Source organism: Meriones unguiculatus, chromosome 21 (genome assembly GCF_030254825.1).
Source record: "Meriones unguiculatus strain TT.TT164.6M chromosome 21, Bangor_MerUng_6.1, whole genome shotgun sequence".
NCBI lineage: Eukaryota > Metazoa > Chordata > Mammalia > Rodentia > Muridae > Meriones > Meriones unguiculatus.
The window spans coordinates 44,495,953-44,513,134 of NC_083368.1; the positions used below are offsets into that span (position 1 = coordinate 44,495,953).

The following is a 17,182-nucleotide window of genomic DNA, read 5'->3' on the forward strand; positions in this document are numbered from 1 at the left end:
TTTGCAGTCACCTGCTGAGCCACTGCCTCAGCCCATTACCCACTAGTTTGATGCAGCCCTCGCCACAGTCAATTTCTCATGATCGGTTTTACCAGGAAAATGCTTCCGCTCCACCAGAGATGTGCATTAATATTGAAACTGTTTATTTTCACTTAGTGCCCAGTAGCTGTACATTTATCACTTCTTTACCTTGGAAAGGCCTCTGTCCCTGCTCTTTTAAACATATAAGCAACTCTTGTCAACCATATTTGCCTTAGTGTGACACACAGCTCTTAAAGTCATTACCCCTGTCTCTCTATGTACCCCTATAGCCTTAGTTACCCTTACTCCATTCTCTCCCACCCTTCACCGTCTGCTACTCATTCTATTCTCTTCTATGAGAGCAATAGTTAATGAGTTTGGGCTTTTCCCCACACACCTAGCATTTCTCTACTGCCATAGGGATATAACCTTACAAAGTCTTCATGGAGAAACTTATTCCCCCTTTCTAAGGCAACCAGAGTGTAGCGTGCTTGACTGACATACTCAGGGTCATGCCAGAGCAAGATGCAGCTTTTGACCAATCTGGTGACTGTACAGCACAGTCTTTTGTTTGCTCCCAGCATTTTTTATTTGTGTTTTATTTTTTCCCCCCACTAGAGGAAAATGCTTCTATCTAGTTAATTCAAGGACTGGTGAAAGAGGATCCTGATTTCAAATGCTCATCTCATCAGGGAACTTAGTCATTGTACGCCATATGTAAAGATGAAATATGGCCTGCAATTCAATGAACAGATGTTTTATCGGGGGCCATGGTTCTGTGGGAGAAAGGCTCGTGTGCAAACGTGAAGGGCTGCGTTTGCAGGGCCAGAAGTGTCGCCTGTAATTCTAGAGCCCCTGCAGGAAGATGGGTGTTAGAGACATGCAAATAGCTGGAGTTCAAGAGTCAGCTAGCTTGGTATATACAACTAGGAGCAATAAGAGACTCTGTTTCAAACACGCTGAAAGTAAGGACTGGCACCAGAGGCCTTCACACAGGCACCATGGCACACGTACTTGCTCAACCAAAGACTGAAGAGAAAAATCACCGCTTTGTTGAAGCAAGCTGACACTTCTCCATGTCTGCCTATCCTAGATCTTTACATTCTTGTGACAGAATGAGCAACCCTGAAGGAGGAGATAAACAGTGGGGGATAGAGCAGAACATTCCCGAACTTTCTCACTAACTCTTGCAAGTAAAGGCTGCGCTGCGCTGTCTGGAGCTCAAGCTCCCTGGGTGTTCCCTAATGCTGCTGCTGTCCTCCTCAGAACTGTCCCCGTCCCAAGCAGGCGCCACAGAGTGTAGACTCTTGACAGGCTCTCAAGAGAGTGAAGGCACCTTTTACAACGCCATCTAAAAAAATCTCTACGTTTAACTTAAAAGGAGGAGGCATGTCTATTAGCTACAGGTCATCAGACAAAATGTCATCTATCTTTCAGGGAGCATGATCCAAATATCTGTCTTCAGGACCTTTGAAGGCTGCTTTCTCAGGACAGGTGAAATCAAGTGTGAACACGCTCGTTCTTTAGAGGTAAGAAACGGATCTTTTCAGTTCATGAAAAGACCTCTGGTCACTTTTCCGAGACATAACATTCCTGATGTATTAGTAAAGGCAGGGCTAGAGAGACGCCGCGTGCCTTCAGTTTTGCTGACTCCGAGTCCTAGGCCGTCCATCGGAAGAGGTGCTCCTTTCAGAGGCCCTCGACTGGATTCTGCATTTCCCTCAGTGAAAGAGCAGACATTAGCCAGATCTATGAAAGCGCTTGACGCCCAGTTACCCTTGTTCTGGGTCCTTCAGGGCCTGCTACAATCAGAACATTTCCTGTGGAAACCCACAGCCGATGAGCTTTTTACTGCTGACCACAGTTCAGCTTTTCACCAGTGCCACAGGGCCAGGGAGGCATTCAGCCGGGTCTAGGACAGAGGTCCTCCGGTATGTTAATCTTGCACACCCAGCTGGTTCCAGTGGCTGCCAGTAAGTGCAACTGGTTTTACCAGATCAGGAATCCTGTTCGCAGGAAGTAAAGAAGATGAAGAGATAAAGGAAGTTCCCCGGGGACTCAGGAACGAGGCTTTAAATACGAATGTTTTTGTCTTACCGGGGAAGTCACAGTGTGTAGTGTGTGTGTGTATATCCCCACCTGCTCCTCACACTCTTCACAACAGAACTTACACACGCGCGCGCGCATGCGCGCACACACACACACACACACACACACACACACACACACACACACAGGAGCGCTTCCCCGTTTTCAAAGGTTGTTTCCCTGGGGCATTTCTTGGGATTTAATGGAGGGCAGGATGGAAGGTGGTGTTGGGAGAACTTTCCCAGGAGAGCTGGGGTGCCAAGGCCAGCTCCCTTCCCAGACCCTGGTGGCTAGGCCTGGGAGGGGAGCCTGCACCAGGCCTGTCTAGCTCTGACCTCCTGACCCAGACAGCTCTCTCCAGAAGGGAGCGCAAGGCCAAACCCTAGGTCGGGCCTCCCCCCAGCCGCGGGGCGGCCTGCCAAGAGTTCGAGGCCACCCCAATCCGGATATGATGAAAGGGAGCCACAGAGAGAGAAGTGTTTGAAGAGCGTAGGAGTGGCGGCCCCGGGGTGAAAGAGAGGCACAAGTGGATCCCAAAGTCCTCCCCGGTGCAGGGCCGGCTTGGAGGGAGGGGGCGGAGCCGGCGCTGGCGGCTGACACCGTCGCTGTCACAGCGGCGTCTGGCCCGAGCCGGGGGGCGGCGGGACGCGATGCGGCCGCGGCCCGAGCCTCGCTGACAGCCTCCGGCGGGCGGAAGGCACCGGGAGCAGCCCGCGGGGAGCGTCGGCGGGGTTGGGGGGGATGCCGAGGTGAGCGGAGGTGGCGGGGCGTCCCCTCCCGCGGGTCGCGCTGCCCCGGGTGTCCCCGCGCGTCCCCTCCCGGCCGGCGGCTTTCAAATCCGAACTTCCCCGGGGTGGAGTTGGAGGAGGGACGCGGAGGGGGAGGGAATGGCCCGCCGCGGCGGCGTGCGGCTCTCCCCAAACGGTCGGCCCCGCTGTGCCTTTTGCTTTTCCCGCCAGAAGCAGGCCGGACCCTGCACCCAGCACCTGAGCAGCCGGGGTCGGTGCGCCCCGCGGGCGGCGGCAGGCGGCGGAGGCGGGCGCGGAGCGCGGCCCATGTCCGGCGCGGGCGAAGCCCTCGCTCCCGGGCCCGCGGGGCAGCAGTGCTCGGCCGAGGAGGGCGGCGGCCGGCGGGGCTCCCCGGCCCGCGGTGAGTGTGGGACCCGCTGGCACACTGGTGGGACGGGGCGGCGGCGGCGCAGGGAGGACGGGGATCCAACTCGCGGAGTTGGGAACTTTCGCCCACTCCGCGTTACTTGCCCAAGTCTGCCCGAGGATCCCTGCCCCAGATCAACAACCGGACGGGAGGGCGGGGTCCCTGGTCCTCCACCCTCCCTTCCTTGCTCCGACGCGAGGTGGCTGCGGGGGCATCTACCTTCTTGGCCTGCGACTCGGTGGGGTTGGGGTGGAGTTGTGTGATCTGCCAGCCTTGTCTAGTTCTCTTAAAATTTTCACGTCCTTTTCTCACGCAGGGCTGTCTCTGCTCTCTGACCAAGCGTGGGCTGTCCTCATCTTTCTGGTTCTTGTGGGGCACTCTACCACCAGGTTAAGCGTCCAGGGTTCTGGGACCACTTTCTTGGGAAATGGCTCCTGCATATGTTTTCAATAACTTTTTGTTTTGAAATAAACATCTTTTTTTTTTTAAATCGTGTTCCAAGAATGAATTAGCTTTCTCTCTCTCTCCCTCTCTTTCTGTCCCCCCCCCTCCCTTTTTGTTTTTCCAAAGGGAAAACAATATTTTTGCTTCTGGGAAACTTCCATAACCACATTTTAAAACTTTGACTGCGTTTTCTTTGAAGGTAGTAAGACTTCGGTTGCTCACTGGTGGCAGAATCAGACTCTGAGATTTCTCTTACCCTGTGCTCTAAGGACAATTCAAAAGAGGAGAGGTCTTGCTGTCATGCACCAGTTAACTATCTAGGCCTCCAAGACTTACTCTATACTCTTGGTTTTAAGCTTATCTAAAATCTGGCCAAAGTGCTCCAATATATATTGTCTTTTTTTTTAATTTTATTTTATTTTATGGCAGTAAAATGGAAAAGAAGTTGCTGTGTTAGCCACAGTAGATAAAAGCAGAAAACATCCATGCTTAAATTGAAATGTTCTGGCATCCGGGACTGTTAAATTGAGTTATGTTTATCATTTTGTTTTAGAAGAGTGACTCATTTCGTTTCCTAAACAGAAAATTCAAATGGTTAGCTGTAGAGAAGCAAAACACTAGAATGATAAACATATGTTTTTTCTTTTCAGAAGCAGCCCATTTTACACACATCGCGTTGTCAGCGCAATCATTTTCCTGTCGTTCAGGCATGTCTTCAGCAGTCATATTGACTCATTGACAGGCTGTTTACACTCCCGCTTGAGCCATTAATCACTACTGTTCAACAGTGCTCAGGCCAAAAACCAACATCAGACACTAAAGGTAAAACGATTTGATTTGGAAATAGTTAGTATTCACAGAAGTCAACGTTAATGGCATGGGTTTTTAAAACCTGCCAGAAGAGCCTACCCGGACATGCAGTGTACCTGCGCAGGTCAAAGCTGCTTGGCATCACGTGATCTCAGTGCAAGAAGCAGGCCATCCAAAAGGGCCTGAGGTGAAGGGCTGGTTACGCACAACATGCCTATCTCCCTATGGAAAATCAGTGTCTTGTTGTAACTGAACATGACCTTTCCCAGATTTTCCTATCTTCTTACCCTATCTTTAGGTTCTTTGTTTTCCTTTCTGAAAAACAAAACATAGTGTCTAAGCCTAGGAGGTCATTACTCTTCAGTTAATCAAAACTTAGTTTTAAAATTCTGCGCATTAAATTTAGTAAGGAAAGTATAATACTTTAGGGACATTCACAGAAGACATTTTGTAAAAAGGGAAAAAAAGCACATGTCTTTTGCAGAGTTAAACATGCTTATTAAATGCACACTGTGGTCTTGTATATGATACCACACTTACTATGTTGCAATGGACTATTCATTAAGGTAACCCAAGGCATAACTCTTAAAATTGGAAGTAATTGTAGGGATTTTTATCCGAGTTTGAACCCCCTAATCAAACTTCGGACTCAGTTCTACATCCTTTAAGGTGATGGGAAATTTAACAGAACACTTCATTGCATTTTCAGCGTTGAGTTAGAAAAGTTTTCTTTATTGAGAGAACAGCCCCAAATGTTTACCTTCCTGTTATGCTTCTGTGAGTTTTTCTGTTGCCTTGAAAACACTATAGCTGTCAGGACTCTAGGGCATTCTGAAAGGTGTTACAGAGGAAGGAGCTTGCAGGTTGCAGGCTGTAAGTGGGAGCCAAGACCTGTGGCAGGCAATGGGTTAGGGAGGTTCAAGGGACCAGGAAAGTTTGTGGGAAATACTGGTTAGTTCTTGATGAGTACTGTCATGTGGGTTCATATCTTCTGATGGCCCAAGGGTTTTTTTTTTTCTTTTTGGTCTGTGTAAAAACAAACAAACAAACAAACAAAAAACCCAAATAACCATACTTAGAGCCCAGAGGCTGGATGTGGCCTCCGAGCTTCTGACTTGTCTCTGTTTTAGAGACAGAAAGTGTTTTGTTTTGTTTTTTATTTTTTTTTATCTTTCGTTTGTTTATTTTTAATGCTTTCCCAGTTTACAACCAACTTCTGAAATACTGAGTTATGTTCTCATGGAAAATTCCTGTATAAATGCCTTGGTCAATGCAAGGCCATTTGGGCCATACTTATTCTTAATTTAAGAGAGAATGGGTTTGTGTTTATGATTCCTCTCATTGCGGTTTTGTTTTCTTTTTGATTAAGCATTTACATATTCTTTCTATTATCCCGCATTTTTGTAATTGAAAGAGCCTTTTAGTTAAGTACTCCATTGGTAATTTTGTGATTTATATGTAGCAGAATCCTTAGAAATAATTTATTCCAGTTGGTTTCTTTGGTAGAAGAGGGAAAGCACTTCCAAAGAACTTCAGGGGTTTGCGCACTGCAGTGATTGTCCCCCATACAGCAGTGAACAAGAAACCAGGTGGAGCACAAATTAGAAAACGTGTGCCATTGTGATAGATGTGACTTCAGTAGTGAATCAATACAACCTTGTCACATGGGGAAGACGCACTGAAGTTAATAGGCTCTGGATATTGTGAATCACTTGAGCCTGCTTCCATCCCAACCCCCACCCCACTGTACTTGCTAAGCTCTAGACCGTTGGACTCAGCGCTGGTGTATACTTTAATGTGATAATGTGTGATTTAATGTACTCTTCCCTCTAGGGAGAGTCCTCTGAGACTATTAGGCGGACTTTTCATAGCAGGATGCAAAATGCCAGTGAAGTTAATTAAAAATAATCTAAAATAGAAGTGAGGAGAGGCTCTTCAAGTTGAAACTGCTTAAGAGGAGCTCCGACTTAGAAGCTTAGCTGAGTTGTCAGGAGTTTATAGAGCTAATCAGATTTCCTTTTGAGGAAGCCTGTTTGTTTCAATGTATAGAATGTAAGCGTGTACATATCTGAGCCTCTCTACTTTTGTCATGTTGTTTAATCACTTTTAAAGATGGCATGTCTCAAAGTGTTTTCCCTTTGGACAGCTTCTGTCATTGAGTTTCAACTCGAGATGATTTTACCCCCAGGGAGACATTTGACTGTAATGGAGACATATTCGGTGGGCGTAATATATGGCCGTGTATGGTACCAACATCTGGTGAGCAGAGGCAGGGCTACTGCTGAGCATCTTCCAGGGCACAGGATAGCACATTCCCACAGTAATGAGTGATCTGGCCCAAAGTCAGTGATGTTTATACAGAAAAACCTTCTGTCCTTACTTCTCAGGTACCAGCAGGAATTTCATCCTTACTAGCTGCATAGTCACCTTTCCTAGGTGGGAAACCAAAGACTCTGCCTTCACACAAGTTCTAGGTACTACTTGATTCTGTCTAGGGCTTATTAATTTAAAGCCTTTAGCTACAGAAATACGCATTATATTGACCTCTTATGCCTGAGGGAGAGGAAAGGAGTTGGGGGTAGAGCAGAGACGCCACAAAAATCTGTAAAAATAAGTCTAAAACTTAAATTTTATTACTCCATGCAAACTCTCTACTGATGTTCCCCCAAATTTTGGTTTTATACGTCAGTTCATTCTCAAAGTACTTCTGATCTTCAAAATCACATATTCTAAAATAAATAATGTCTTTACTATTAAAAAAGAGAGGAAAATTGAAAGCATAGCACAATAACTAGGATTCCGACATTCCCTTTGCCACTTCAGTAGATATTCTTGGTCTGCTTTCTTCATAGCTTCTTGGAGACACTACAGCAGGACAGAAAACAGCCCTCAGTGTTCACGTGACTTATTCATTTCTATGCTGGACTCTTGGAACCTGGATTATATTTTTCCTAGAAATAGTGGTAAATTATGTTTATTTCCCTAATAAATCTCAAAAGAGTTTTGAAAATAAATTTTGTTAAAACTTTTATGTTTTTTATGAATTCCAGACAATACACGAGTACAACACCGGCAGCCACAGACAAATAACGAAGAATAAAAATAAACCCAGTAGAAGCTCTTCTAAAACGCTTCTCAATAGATATGCTTGAGGAAGGACAGAGATAATTAGGAAAATAGATGGAGACTTGTCTGGAATTAAAGGGGATTTGGGAACACTTTTAAGTTCATTGAAACCCAAAATCCTGATTCTTTTATATGTATGAAGGGAGTAATGTTCATTTTATGAATTTAGCTCTATGAGGGCAAGGCTTGTCAGTGTTGCATTGTTTTTCCCTTTGCCAAGAAAAGCACCAAATGAAGCAAATAATGCAAACTTGAAAAACTTAATAACAAAGGAACAGGAGGAAAGGGAAGAACAGAAGGAAGGAAGAAAGGAAGGAAGGAAGGAGTAAAAAGTGATAGACCTATGCACTGATTAAAGTGTTCGGAAAGGTTGAGTTTCCAGAATTGAACAGTAGGAAAACTGTTGTATGGTTGAATCTGGTGTGAACTGAACAGCATGTTAAGTATAGCATAATAGAGGCACAAAGAAAGTCCAGTGAAAAAAACCCCAAAGACACAAAACATCTCTAGTTGGGAATTTGACAAAATCTTCTGGAAAATTTAATATAATGTGGGCTAGGAAGCATGGAGATAGGAGCCAGTGCTGAGATGATAGCACGGATGCCTCGTTCTGCAGGGTTGATTATGGAACAGTGGGTACTCCTGACAGATAATTCCATGAGCTCCATGAAGGAGCAGAGGATGACAATGGAAATGCCCATGACGACCAGGGGAAGTCTGTGCCAGGAGCCTTTGTTCTGCTGAAGAACACGGACATTTTTATTGTTGGCATTGGTGGAACGTTGAAGGTTCTTTAGAAGGGGAAAGTAGAAGACATCATTTGTGTTTTTAGGAGAAAAAATCTGGTGATAGGTCAAAGGCTGATTTTGGGGATAGGGGAAAGAGTAGAAATGGCAATTGTCAAGAAGGTAACTACAGTAGCCTGGAAAAGAGTAGACCTAGGACAGCACTAGTACGGGGGAAACTGAGGAAACATGAGAAACCTTCAAGAATAGCAGTGTAAGCAGGATGACCCTTGCCTACTTTTGAGTTCAATTTGATTTTCCACACATGTTGATGAATTAAATGGGTGTTATGTAAAATATGTACTGTAGAAGCTGTTGAAAAGGTAAGAATTTAAGGCAATTTATAGATTCTGTCATTAGCATGGTAACATATAGGAGCCTCGAAGTCGTGTTTTCATTATGTTGAGTTCAGGAAAGGTAGCATTAGTCATAGTCACCACCAAGTAGCTAGAAATTGGTTTTGCAATGGTCAGATTCATAGAGGAAGAATTCACTATCAGGGAGGTAGTTGATGGGGTCCAGAGTCAGGGAGGAGACCAGATCTTGAGGGAAGGAGTGCACCTTGGATGGAAGCAGAAAAAGAATATCAAAGAAGAGTACATGCCGGTCCTCCAGGAGTGTTGACAATTTGGTGGTATTTAGTGGTTACAGGAGAAAAAAAAAAAAAAAAAAAACAACACACACACACACACAAAAAAAAACCTGTCATTTATAAAGGACCAAGGATATGCAGAGAAAGCTCCTCCAAGAAAAGCTGACTGAGAATTCTCCCCACACCTTACTGGGGAGAAAGCGCAGGACAGAGGGATCAAAAGAAAGCATGGGTGGTTTGGGTGTGTTTTGTGGTGAGCACTTGCAGCTGAAAAAGTCGAATTCTAGCAAGACTTAAGAGAGTTGGAAATGCTTTGCTTTGAAATGGTGTGGGAAGAAAAGGACTAAGTACTAATCTGGAGAAAATTAGTTATAAAGAGACTATTGAAGGCCCAGATCTTCTGACTAAAGTAGATGGTAATATTTGTAAAGAGCAGGAGAGGTTAGGATGAGTCAAGACATTTAAGATTTGTGGGAAATTTTGAAAGAGGAAAGTATTCAAGAGGGAATCAATCTGATGCAAACTCTGCACTGTTCAGTGAGGCTGAGGGCTTAGCTAAGAATGACTGGCATGAGTTATACTGGATGCGGATCAGCATGGTTGATTGCCTTTTTCAGACGGGAATGTGTGGGAGCTTGGGAATAGAAGGAGAGAGAATGGATTTTGGAATGGGCATAGGACTGGAAGTTGGCAGAGTTTCAGAAGCAATGGGAGAAAGAGGGACAAAGGACAAATGTCCTCCAAATGCTGGGGAGGGGGGATTGTTTTCATACTCATTTATCTTCGTTCCAGGTTGTTAGAGGAGACAGAGACAGAGAGATGGGAGGAGGGAGGGAGGGAGGGAAGAAGGAAGGGACAAAGAGATACAGAGAGAGAAAGAGAAGGAGGAAGGAGGAAGATACCGAAAGAAAGCTTCAGAGCTAGCAAAAGTTGCCACAGGCAGGTGAAGACTCCAGCTGAGCGAAGGCTGGTTCGCTTGGTCAGTCAGCATCCAAGGACTTGATATATATGATCCAGTGACCTTTACAGGGCTGTGAAAGAAGCTGTGGAATTTTGGGGCGTGTTAGGGCTTTTCCTGTTTCTTTCAACCTTATTTCCTGGATCTGGTTGAGATGATTTCATGGAAAGAAAGCCAAATAACAGTGCACTTTAGCAGTATTATATTTTTATAGCAATAAAAGGCTGGGGAAAAATAAGGAAACATAAATTGACATAGTCTAAAGTTATGACATTTGAAAATGGAAAATTGTTTAGAACAACAAACAACAGGGGAAAAATTCCATCTAACTGCAAGAGATAATGTAAGTATTCTCTTATGTGACGGCAGAGGCTGAATCGAGGGATTTCTGTTTCTATCGCTCCATATTTGTGTTCAGCTTTTGTTAAAAGACTACTGTGTGGTCTGTCTCCTAGACTTTAGGATGATTTTAATGTTGGTGATTCATTCGGACAGACTGAGAGGCTGTAGCCCTTCTATTTCAGACAGAGATTGCATATATGAATCTGTATTTTATATCTGTCCTTCTCCTTTTTTCCTTCCCTCCTTTCCTCTTCTTTCCCATTCTGTCCCTCTTTGCCAGTAACAGCAGCTCCTTCCTGAAGGGATTTAAAAGTCCAGCTCTTCCTATTATGTTAGCATGCATACCTGGAAGGAGAAATACTCTTTAACCTTAAGCTTCTGGAGTAGTTATGAGTTCTTGTTTATAGATTCTATTTTTGATCAGTCAGAATCCAGTAAGCAGGAACTGCTATGCACAGAGTAATTTTAACCCGAAAGTTTTAATTTTGCTTGTGGTTTCGACTTGCAGTCTACTTCTGTTTTCAGATTCTCGCCCACATGATCTGAAGCAAGATGATTCACATACATGTGCCTTTCTGTTCAGTCTTTTTGCAGTCTCTGGACTGAAGCTGGAAATGAGTTGTATGTTAGCACATGCATACATTTTAGTATTGGCATTTGAAAGAGAAAACCATGTCCCTAGGTGCTTTGTATGCGTGCCATGTATACGGTCCCTTGAAGATCGAGAATGCTAATGTGCGTAGCTGCATCATTATTTTATTTGTGTCCTTACCACAACTTGAAATGGCCTGCTCTGACTTCAAAGTCAGACTCCTGGCCTTTGAAATGCTGTTACACATTAGACAACCCCTTTGGCTCATTGCTGAGTCCCAGTGCCCTTCATTCTTGTAAAAGTGCCAAACAAGGAAGGGTTCATTGCTGGACCAGAGAGCCAGAAAAGGAATGTGGTCCTGATCAAATGACAAAGTGAGTCCAGAACAGCCCAGGCTACACAGAGAAACCCTGCCTTGAAAAACCAAAAAATGAAAGAAAAACAAAACAAAACAAACAAACAAACAAAAAAACTGTGTAAAACTGAGATCATTGAAAAAGGGATTCTGAAGTACATTTTGTGCATGAACAAAAATGTCACAACGAAACCCATGATTTTGTACAAGCCCTACACGCTAATAATAGGTTTAAAAGAAGAAACAAAGAAAAGAAAGGTGATCTTGACAAGGTTAAAGATGAGTATGTTTCATCACATTGACATAGGAAGATGGCAGAGTTTTATTTCTCTCTACAAGGTGTTCAGAGACTGCTAGGTAAGGACGCTACTGTGGATGCCATGTCTGTCGATTTCAGCAGTGAGTTGTATGCAGCATTTCCAGACAGGAAGCCTTCTAGATAAGGGTAAAACTGCAAAGCTAGAGAATGAACTGAGGTAATTATGATAGCAGGAAAGAACAGGAACTATTTTAAAAAATACTGTAGTCACATAAGGCAAGGATAAACATTTACATAGATTTTGTTGTCTGTCAATTTTGTAAAGAACAAAATAAAGCAAATCAGTCAAAGGGATATTGGAGATGATATTAGCCAGACATGGAGAGGTCTTTGGATAACAGTGATTCGACACTGAAGTTCTGTTGTAGCTGCTTCCTTTCTCCGGAAGGACTAATGTCTGTGTCTTTTGCTAGCTCTTGGGGATGTTGAGTGTTGGATGTTTTCATCTGAGTTCATGCTATGAGTAACTCTGGAGACTGCTAAGACAGTAATGCAACATTCCATGAACCTGTGAATGTTTGGTTATAGTGTGGGTGTTCCTGGTCAAGTAAACATCGACAAACTTGAGATTTTGGGGAAGTAGGAGCATCCATGCTTCAGGATCAGGTGCTTTAAAGGTACCTTCATCAGATCAGGGATAAAGGTACCGGAGAGTAATATGATAGAAGTAATACATTCTCTTCCCTTTGCCAAATTTCTTTTTCTGATCTTTCCTCTTTTTAGAAGTTGACAGCATAGTATCCCTTTTTGACTTACTGAGATTTTTTTAAAACTACTTATGCATTTTATATCTTTTTTAATGTTCATATTCAATCACATGTTCCTTTTTTTGTAAATATTTTCCATTTTGCTTATGCATATCCTCCTTTGGCCAACTGAGAAGGAAAGCTGTTTGGGTCCACATCATTTAAGTTGTTTTTTTTTTTTATTTTATTTTTTGTTTTGTTCTATTTTTTCCATTTTGAATCTAATCATACCTTATACTTCTGAATCCCTAAAAGGACTTTTGAAGGAATGAATTTTAGATCTTGCTGAAAAGTCTTGCCAGTCTTCAAAATCCTGGTTAAAACAGTGAATTAATTGAATTGCTTTAGGCATTCAATTCAGTCCATAAACACTGATAGTTTATCTATGATTACACGTATTTTGTGTTTATAAAAATAATGGAAGTTTTATTTATGCTTGCTTGTGTGTTAATGTATATTAAATGCTTATTTATATGATCTTAAGTGTTTTTGGAGATTGTAATCCATTGGACAAAGAAAGTTGAATTTGCATTGTTCGGTAAAGGTCATTAGGCTTAAGGGTTGTTTTGGGTTTTTTTTTTATTTTTTATTTTTCTTTTCTGTTGGGTCAGTGAAGAAGTGAAATTCCAGGCCCCAGGTCTTCCTGAGAACTGCCTTATCTATTTTTTTTTGTTTGTTTTGCTTTTTTATTTTTTTTTTGTCTTGTTTTGTTTTTAAAGGTTACATTTGGAGAGCATTTGCTGAATTTCCACATTATTCTGAGCCTCTGGAAAAATATAGTCACAGATTTTTTCACTTTTTTTAGGGATTTTTGTCCCATATTTCTTACAGTTTTGTCAACTAGAATTCAGTTGTGTGGGTTTTGAATAGAGAAACTGAAGTTTCCCAAGGTAAGTTTTATAGATAGAGGAAATAGGGATGTAGGTTAGGAAAGGGTGACAATGGAGATATTTTGGAAACTGTTATCTGTTACAGATTGAGTACTTAATAGAAGTAGATGAAGCCCAACTTGTAAAAGTCCCTAAATTTAAGCACAGAGGTTTGTATTCTCCTTTCTGTAAAAATATAAGTATACCAAACATTTACTAAGGCTTTGGAGGGGCTTTGTAAAGTCTCCAAGGTTGGTCATTATTTATTCATCACTAAGTTAGTAAATACCATACAGATAACAAGTATAAAAAATACTTGATGATTGCATTGAGAGTTTACACATACCTTTGCTTAGTTCAACAGACTATTTGAGATGACATGATAACACATTTAAAAAAAAATAAGATTAAAGGAGAACAATAGAAAAGGCTTAGGAAAACCCAGACTGTATGGCCCACAGACTGCTAAGTATCCAAATGTGTGTATGATTTGACTTGAAATTATTTTCCTCCTCTTAGAACTGCCTTGTCCACGGGAGGAAAAAGAACATAACACAACTTCTCACAGGACAGTGCTTTTCCTTCTTCAATCGACAGACGCAAAGCTTGTACTGTATTTCAGAAAGTGGGTGTTGCCCTCAACGGCTTCCCCAAGATATTTTCATATCAGGAGTTTGAAAGATGCTTATGTAAAAGAACAGTGATAGCCACCTTGGAAGAGCGCTTTCTATAAAAAAGAGTCTGCTTTCTAGACATGCTTCTGTTTTCTTTGATATAACCTTATGTTCTAGGTACCATCATTGTTCTCGTTTTAAAGATGATACTTCAAAGACAAGAAGGATCTTAACAAAGAATAACTTTAATAGAATTCACATCGTTAGTGGTGGTTTCATTGGCAGGGCACACTGATTTTAAATCTGCACTTCTAAGTATTTCTCTAGTGCAGAGTACAAGTTAGGGGTGTTATGTCTGTCCCAGAGAACCTAAAGGTAATCTTTTATTGACAGGGGAAGGTACACATATCTAGGAGTTCAAACGATGGCATTCTCCTTACTTCTTGGAAGGCTGTGTGTGCTCAGAACTTTGTAGTGTCTCCACGTTTAATCACGAATTCTTGTCCAAGACTGTGCTAAGCTCAGTTCATAGTGAAGCAACGTTCTGTATTCTTTTGCTACTCTTGTTTGTCAAAAATGTTCAGTTATTAGGGCTGGAGAGATAGCTTGTTGGATAAAGTGCTGAACAAGCCTGAGGACCTGAGCTCAGCCGCCCTGAGCTCACGCGAAAGCCAGGCATGTGGACACGTCTGCGAATCCCCAGCACTGCAGGGGTGGACACAGGAGTTCCCTGGGATCACTGGCTAGCCACTGCCGTCAAAGCGGTGAGCTTCAAGCTCAGTGAGAGAACCAGTCTCAAGTAAGTGCATAAACAAACAAATGGTGGAGGAATGGTGTAGAATGTTAGCTTCCGGCCTCTATATCCACACACCGGTGAGCACACACATTCAAATAAACACACACATATCACACACACATCACACACACACATATCACACACACACACACACACACACAGAAAATTAGCTATTGGAATGACATAATTGCTTGCTTGCGTAGAAATTGGTAGAAACCTCCCTCTTTAATAGTTTGAGTGATGGTCGAACAGAAGGGATTGAGCTCACTAGTTCTGTCCACAATGGACACAAGTATAACTAGATCTAGATTACCTGATGACATATTTGTATTCAAAATAAAGATCACGTGGGCGACATTGCAGAGTAAGAGCAGACCATGTTCCCCCGTGTTGTGAGGCCATACAGTTAGGGAGAAGGGCTGTGTGAGCAATGAGCTTTCTCTGATGAAATCAGCTGAGCCGTAAGATTCCACCCCTTCCATCCCTCCCGTTTCTACTTCTGTTCTGACTCTGAGATGTAATGCTCTCTCATCAGGAAAGCTGGGCTGATGTTTTCTTCCTAATTATATCACTGATGGCTGCAAAGATCAACTAAATATATTTTAAAGCCCTTTGGAAATTCCCACAAACGTACTGCAACTGCAAAAATTCATTAACTTTCCTTTCACAAAGCAAAGCGTTTTTATCTTTCTTCCTAAAAAAATTAGCGAATAGCCACATATCAAGTAAGTGGCTGTTATATGGCATATATAAATTTTACCTAAATTATTATCCAATTTATTTAATGTTTTTAGATATTTTTTTGCTTGTTATTAACGTTTCTTTCTTGTTATTAATCATTATTTGATTTCTCCAATTGTCAGACATAAGTAAGTAACATTACCAAGGTTTGAAATTTGGATAATGCCAGCTAGGTAAAATAGTAGAGAATTTTAAATTAAATAGAAATTGTATTTACTTGAAGTCTCCCATTCTCCCTCAACAGGAACAATCATGATTGGAGAGGACTGCCTCTCACTATTCATGCTGAAATTTAGAAAAGAAACAAAACCATAAAAAGGGCATGGATCATGTTAGATAGTCATTCTGGAGGAGGAGATACCGTATTTAAATTGATCATTTGGAATTGCTCTTTTCCCCTCCTTTGACTTTTACTTTGACTTAATTCATGCATGTCACTTTCTCTAAGGATTAACTCAAATCCAATGCCTACAAAGTTTTCTCTAAAGAATGTTCCAGTCTGAACATCCTTTAGCACGTATGGGATATTTGGGCTCTACCCTTAACCCTGTGCAGAGCTAGTCTCAAAGTCTGAGTGCGAGAAGGCCTCAGCAGCCCAAACCTACATTTCCCCATGTAGAGGAGGACACTGAGGCTGTGCCCTGCTGGCACAGCTGTCAACCTTGGAGTCAGAAGGCTGACCCCGAGCAATTCTTACTGCCTTCTCTTTTGTTGGGGCCTGATAGTTTCGTGTGAGTGTGTTTGGTCTCCCTGCTTGAGAGATTTGTTATTATGGCACAGTCTCCTTGCTTATCCAAAGATCATTTTTCACATCTCAGTGTAGAGGAGCCACACTGGAAAGCTCGACACACCCAAAAGCATGCCCCAATCCTTTGGCCCCGTAGCACTTTTTAGACTTTCAAGTTTTGGTATCTAAAATATATTTATTTTACCCCATATATCAGTAGAACCGGTTAGTATTACAAATCATTCCGATTTTCTACATTCATAGCTGTCCTAACAACGAAGTGTGACTAAATATAGATGTGTTAATTAGATGATTAGGTAAACGTTCATTCTTTGAGTCCATGGAATCCTGTGTTGAGATGATTAGTAAGATACAGATTTTACAATTTTCCCAGTGTGGCCAAACCCTTTCATTCACCAAAGCCACTGGATGAGAACTTCTGAGGCTGGGGTCCAGGCATCTGTGTGTGGCAAGAGTTCTCTACATGGTTCTGACTCAACTGAGTCACAACCCAGTCCGACTCCACGGACACCACTGAGAACCATGGCTTATACGAGAAATCCTCTACACATAGGAAGAGAACCCTTTGGCTACACACGTAAAATCTTATAGCTAGGTACAAACTGATATCCTCTGCTAGGGAAATTAGTTGGTGCTGTGGTCTCTACCCTAGCCCTAGCTAATAGGCTGGTATTTTGTTTATAAAGTAAAGAATTAGCCGAAGACAATTTAAGGTTTTACTGGGAACCTTTCCTGGGGCCTTGCCTTGGGCTGGGTGTAGTGCATCATTATAGGATAAAGTAGAGACCTTCTTCAAGCCAAACATTTCGTTTTCAAAGGAGGCAAAGTTGGATACGCTGGTGATTGTGATGTCATAGAAATTACACATATTTTATAACCTTTTGAATATAATGAGGCACAGAGAGGTAAAACTACTTTAACTTTTTTTTTTTTTTTTTTTTTTTTTTAACTTCAGGACACTAGCGATCATCTAATTCTGCAATTTCCGAATGGGAAAACTCATTTTAAAAAAACATGATAAACTGTCTCTTGGTAAGAATTTGGGGTAGGAAGAATTCCGTTCCTCCCCAGGAGCAGGTTA

At 42.4% G+C, this 17,182-nt stretch overlaps 1 protein-coding gene across 3 annotated transcripts in view; it reads left to right on the forward strand.

Moving 5' to 3' along the window:
• The first annotated feature begins 2,616 nt into the window (after positions 1-2,616).
• Mdfic (MyoD family inhibitor domain containing) overlaps positions 2,617-17,182 on the forward strand; it is an 82,426-nt gene continuing 67,860 nt past the window's right edge. The window contains exons 1-2 of one of the 3 annotated variants that reach the window (XM_021647803.2): positions 2,617-2,858; positions 3,069-3,258. In XM_021647803.2, coding sequence (XP_021503478.1) covers positions 3,165-3,258 — 94 coding nt within the window. In that variant the 5' untranslated portion in view covers positions 2,617-2,858; positions 3,069-3,164. Of the gene's footprint in view, positions 2,859-2,943; positions 3,259-17,182 lie in introns of those variants that run through there. The other 2 variants (XM_060374242.1, XM_021647802.2) reach the window with 2 other exon arrangements.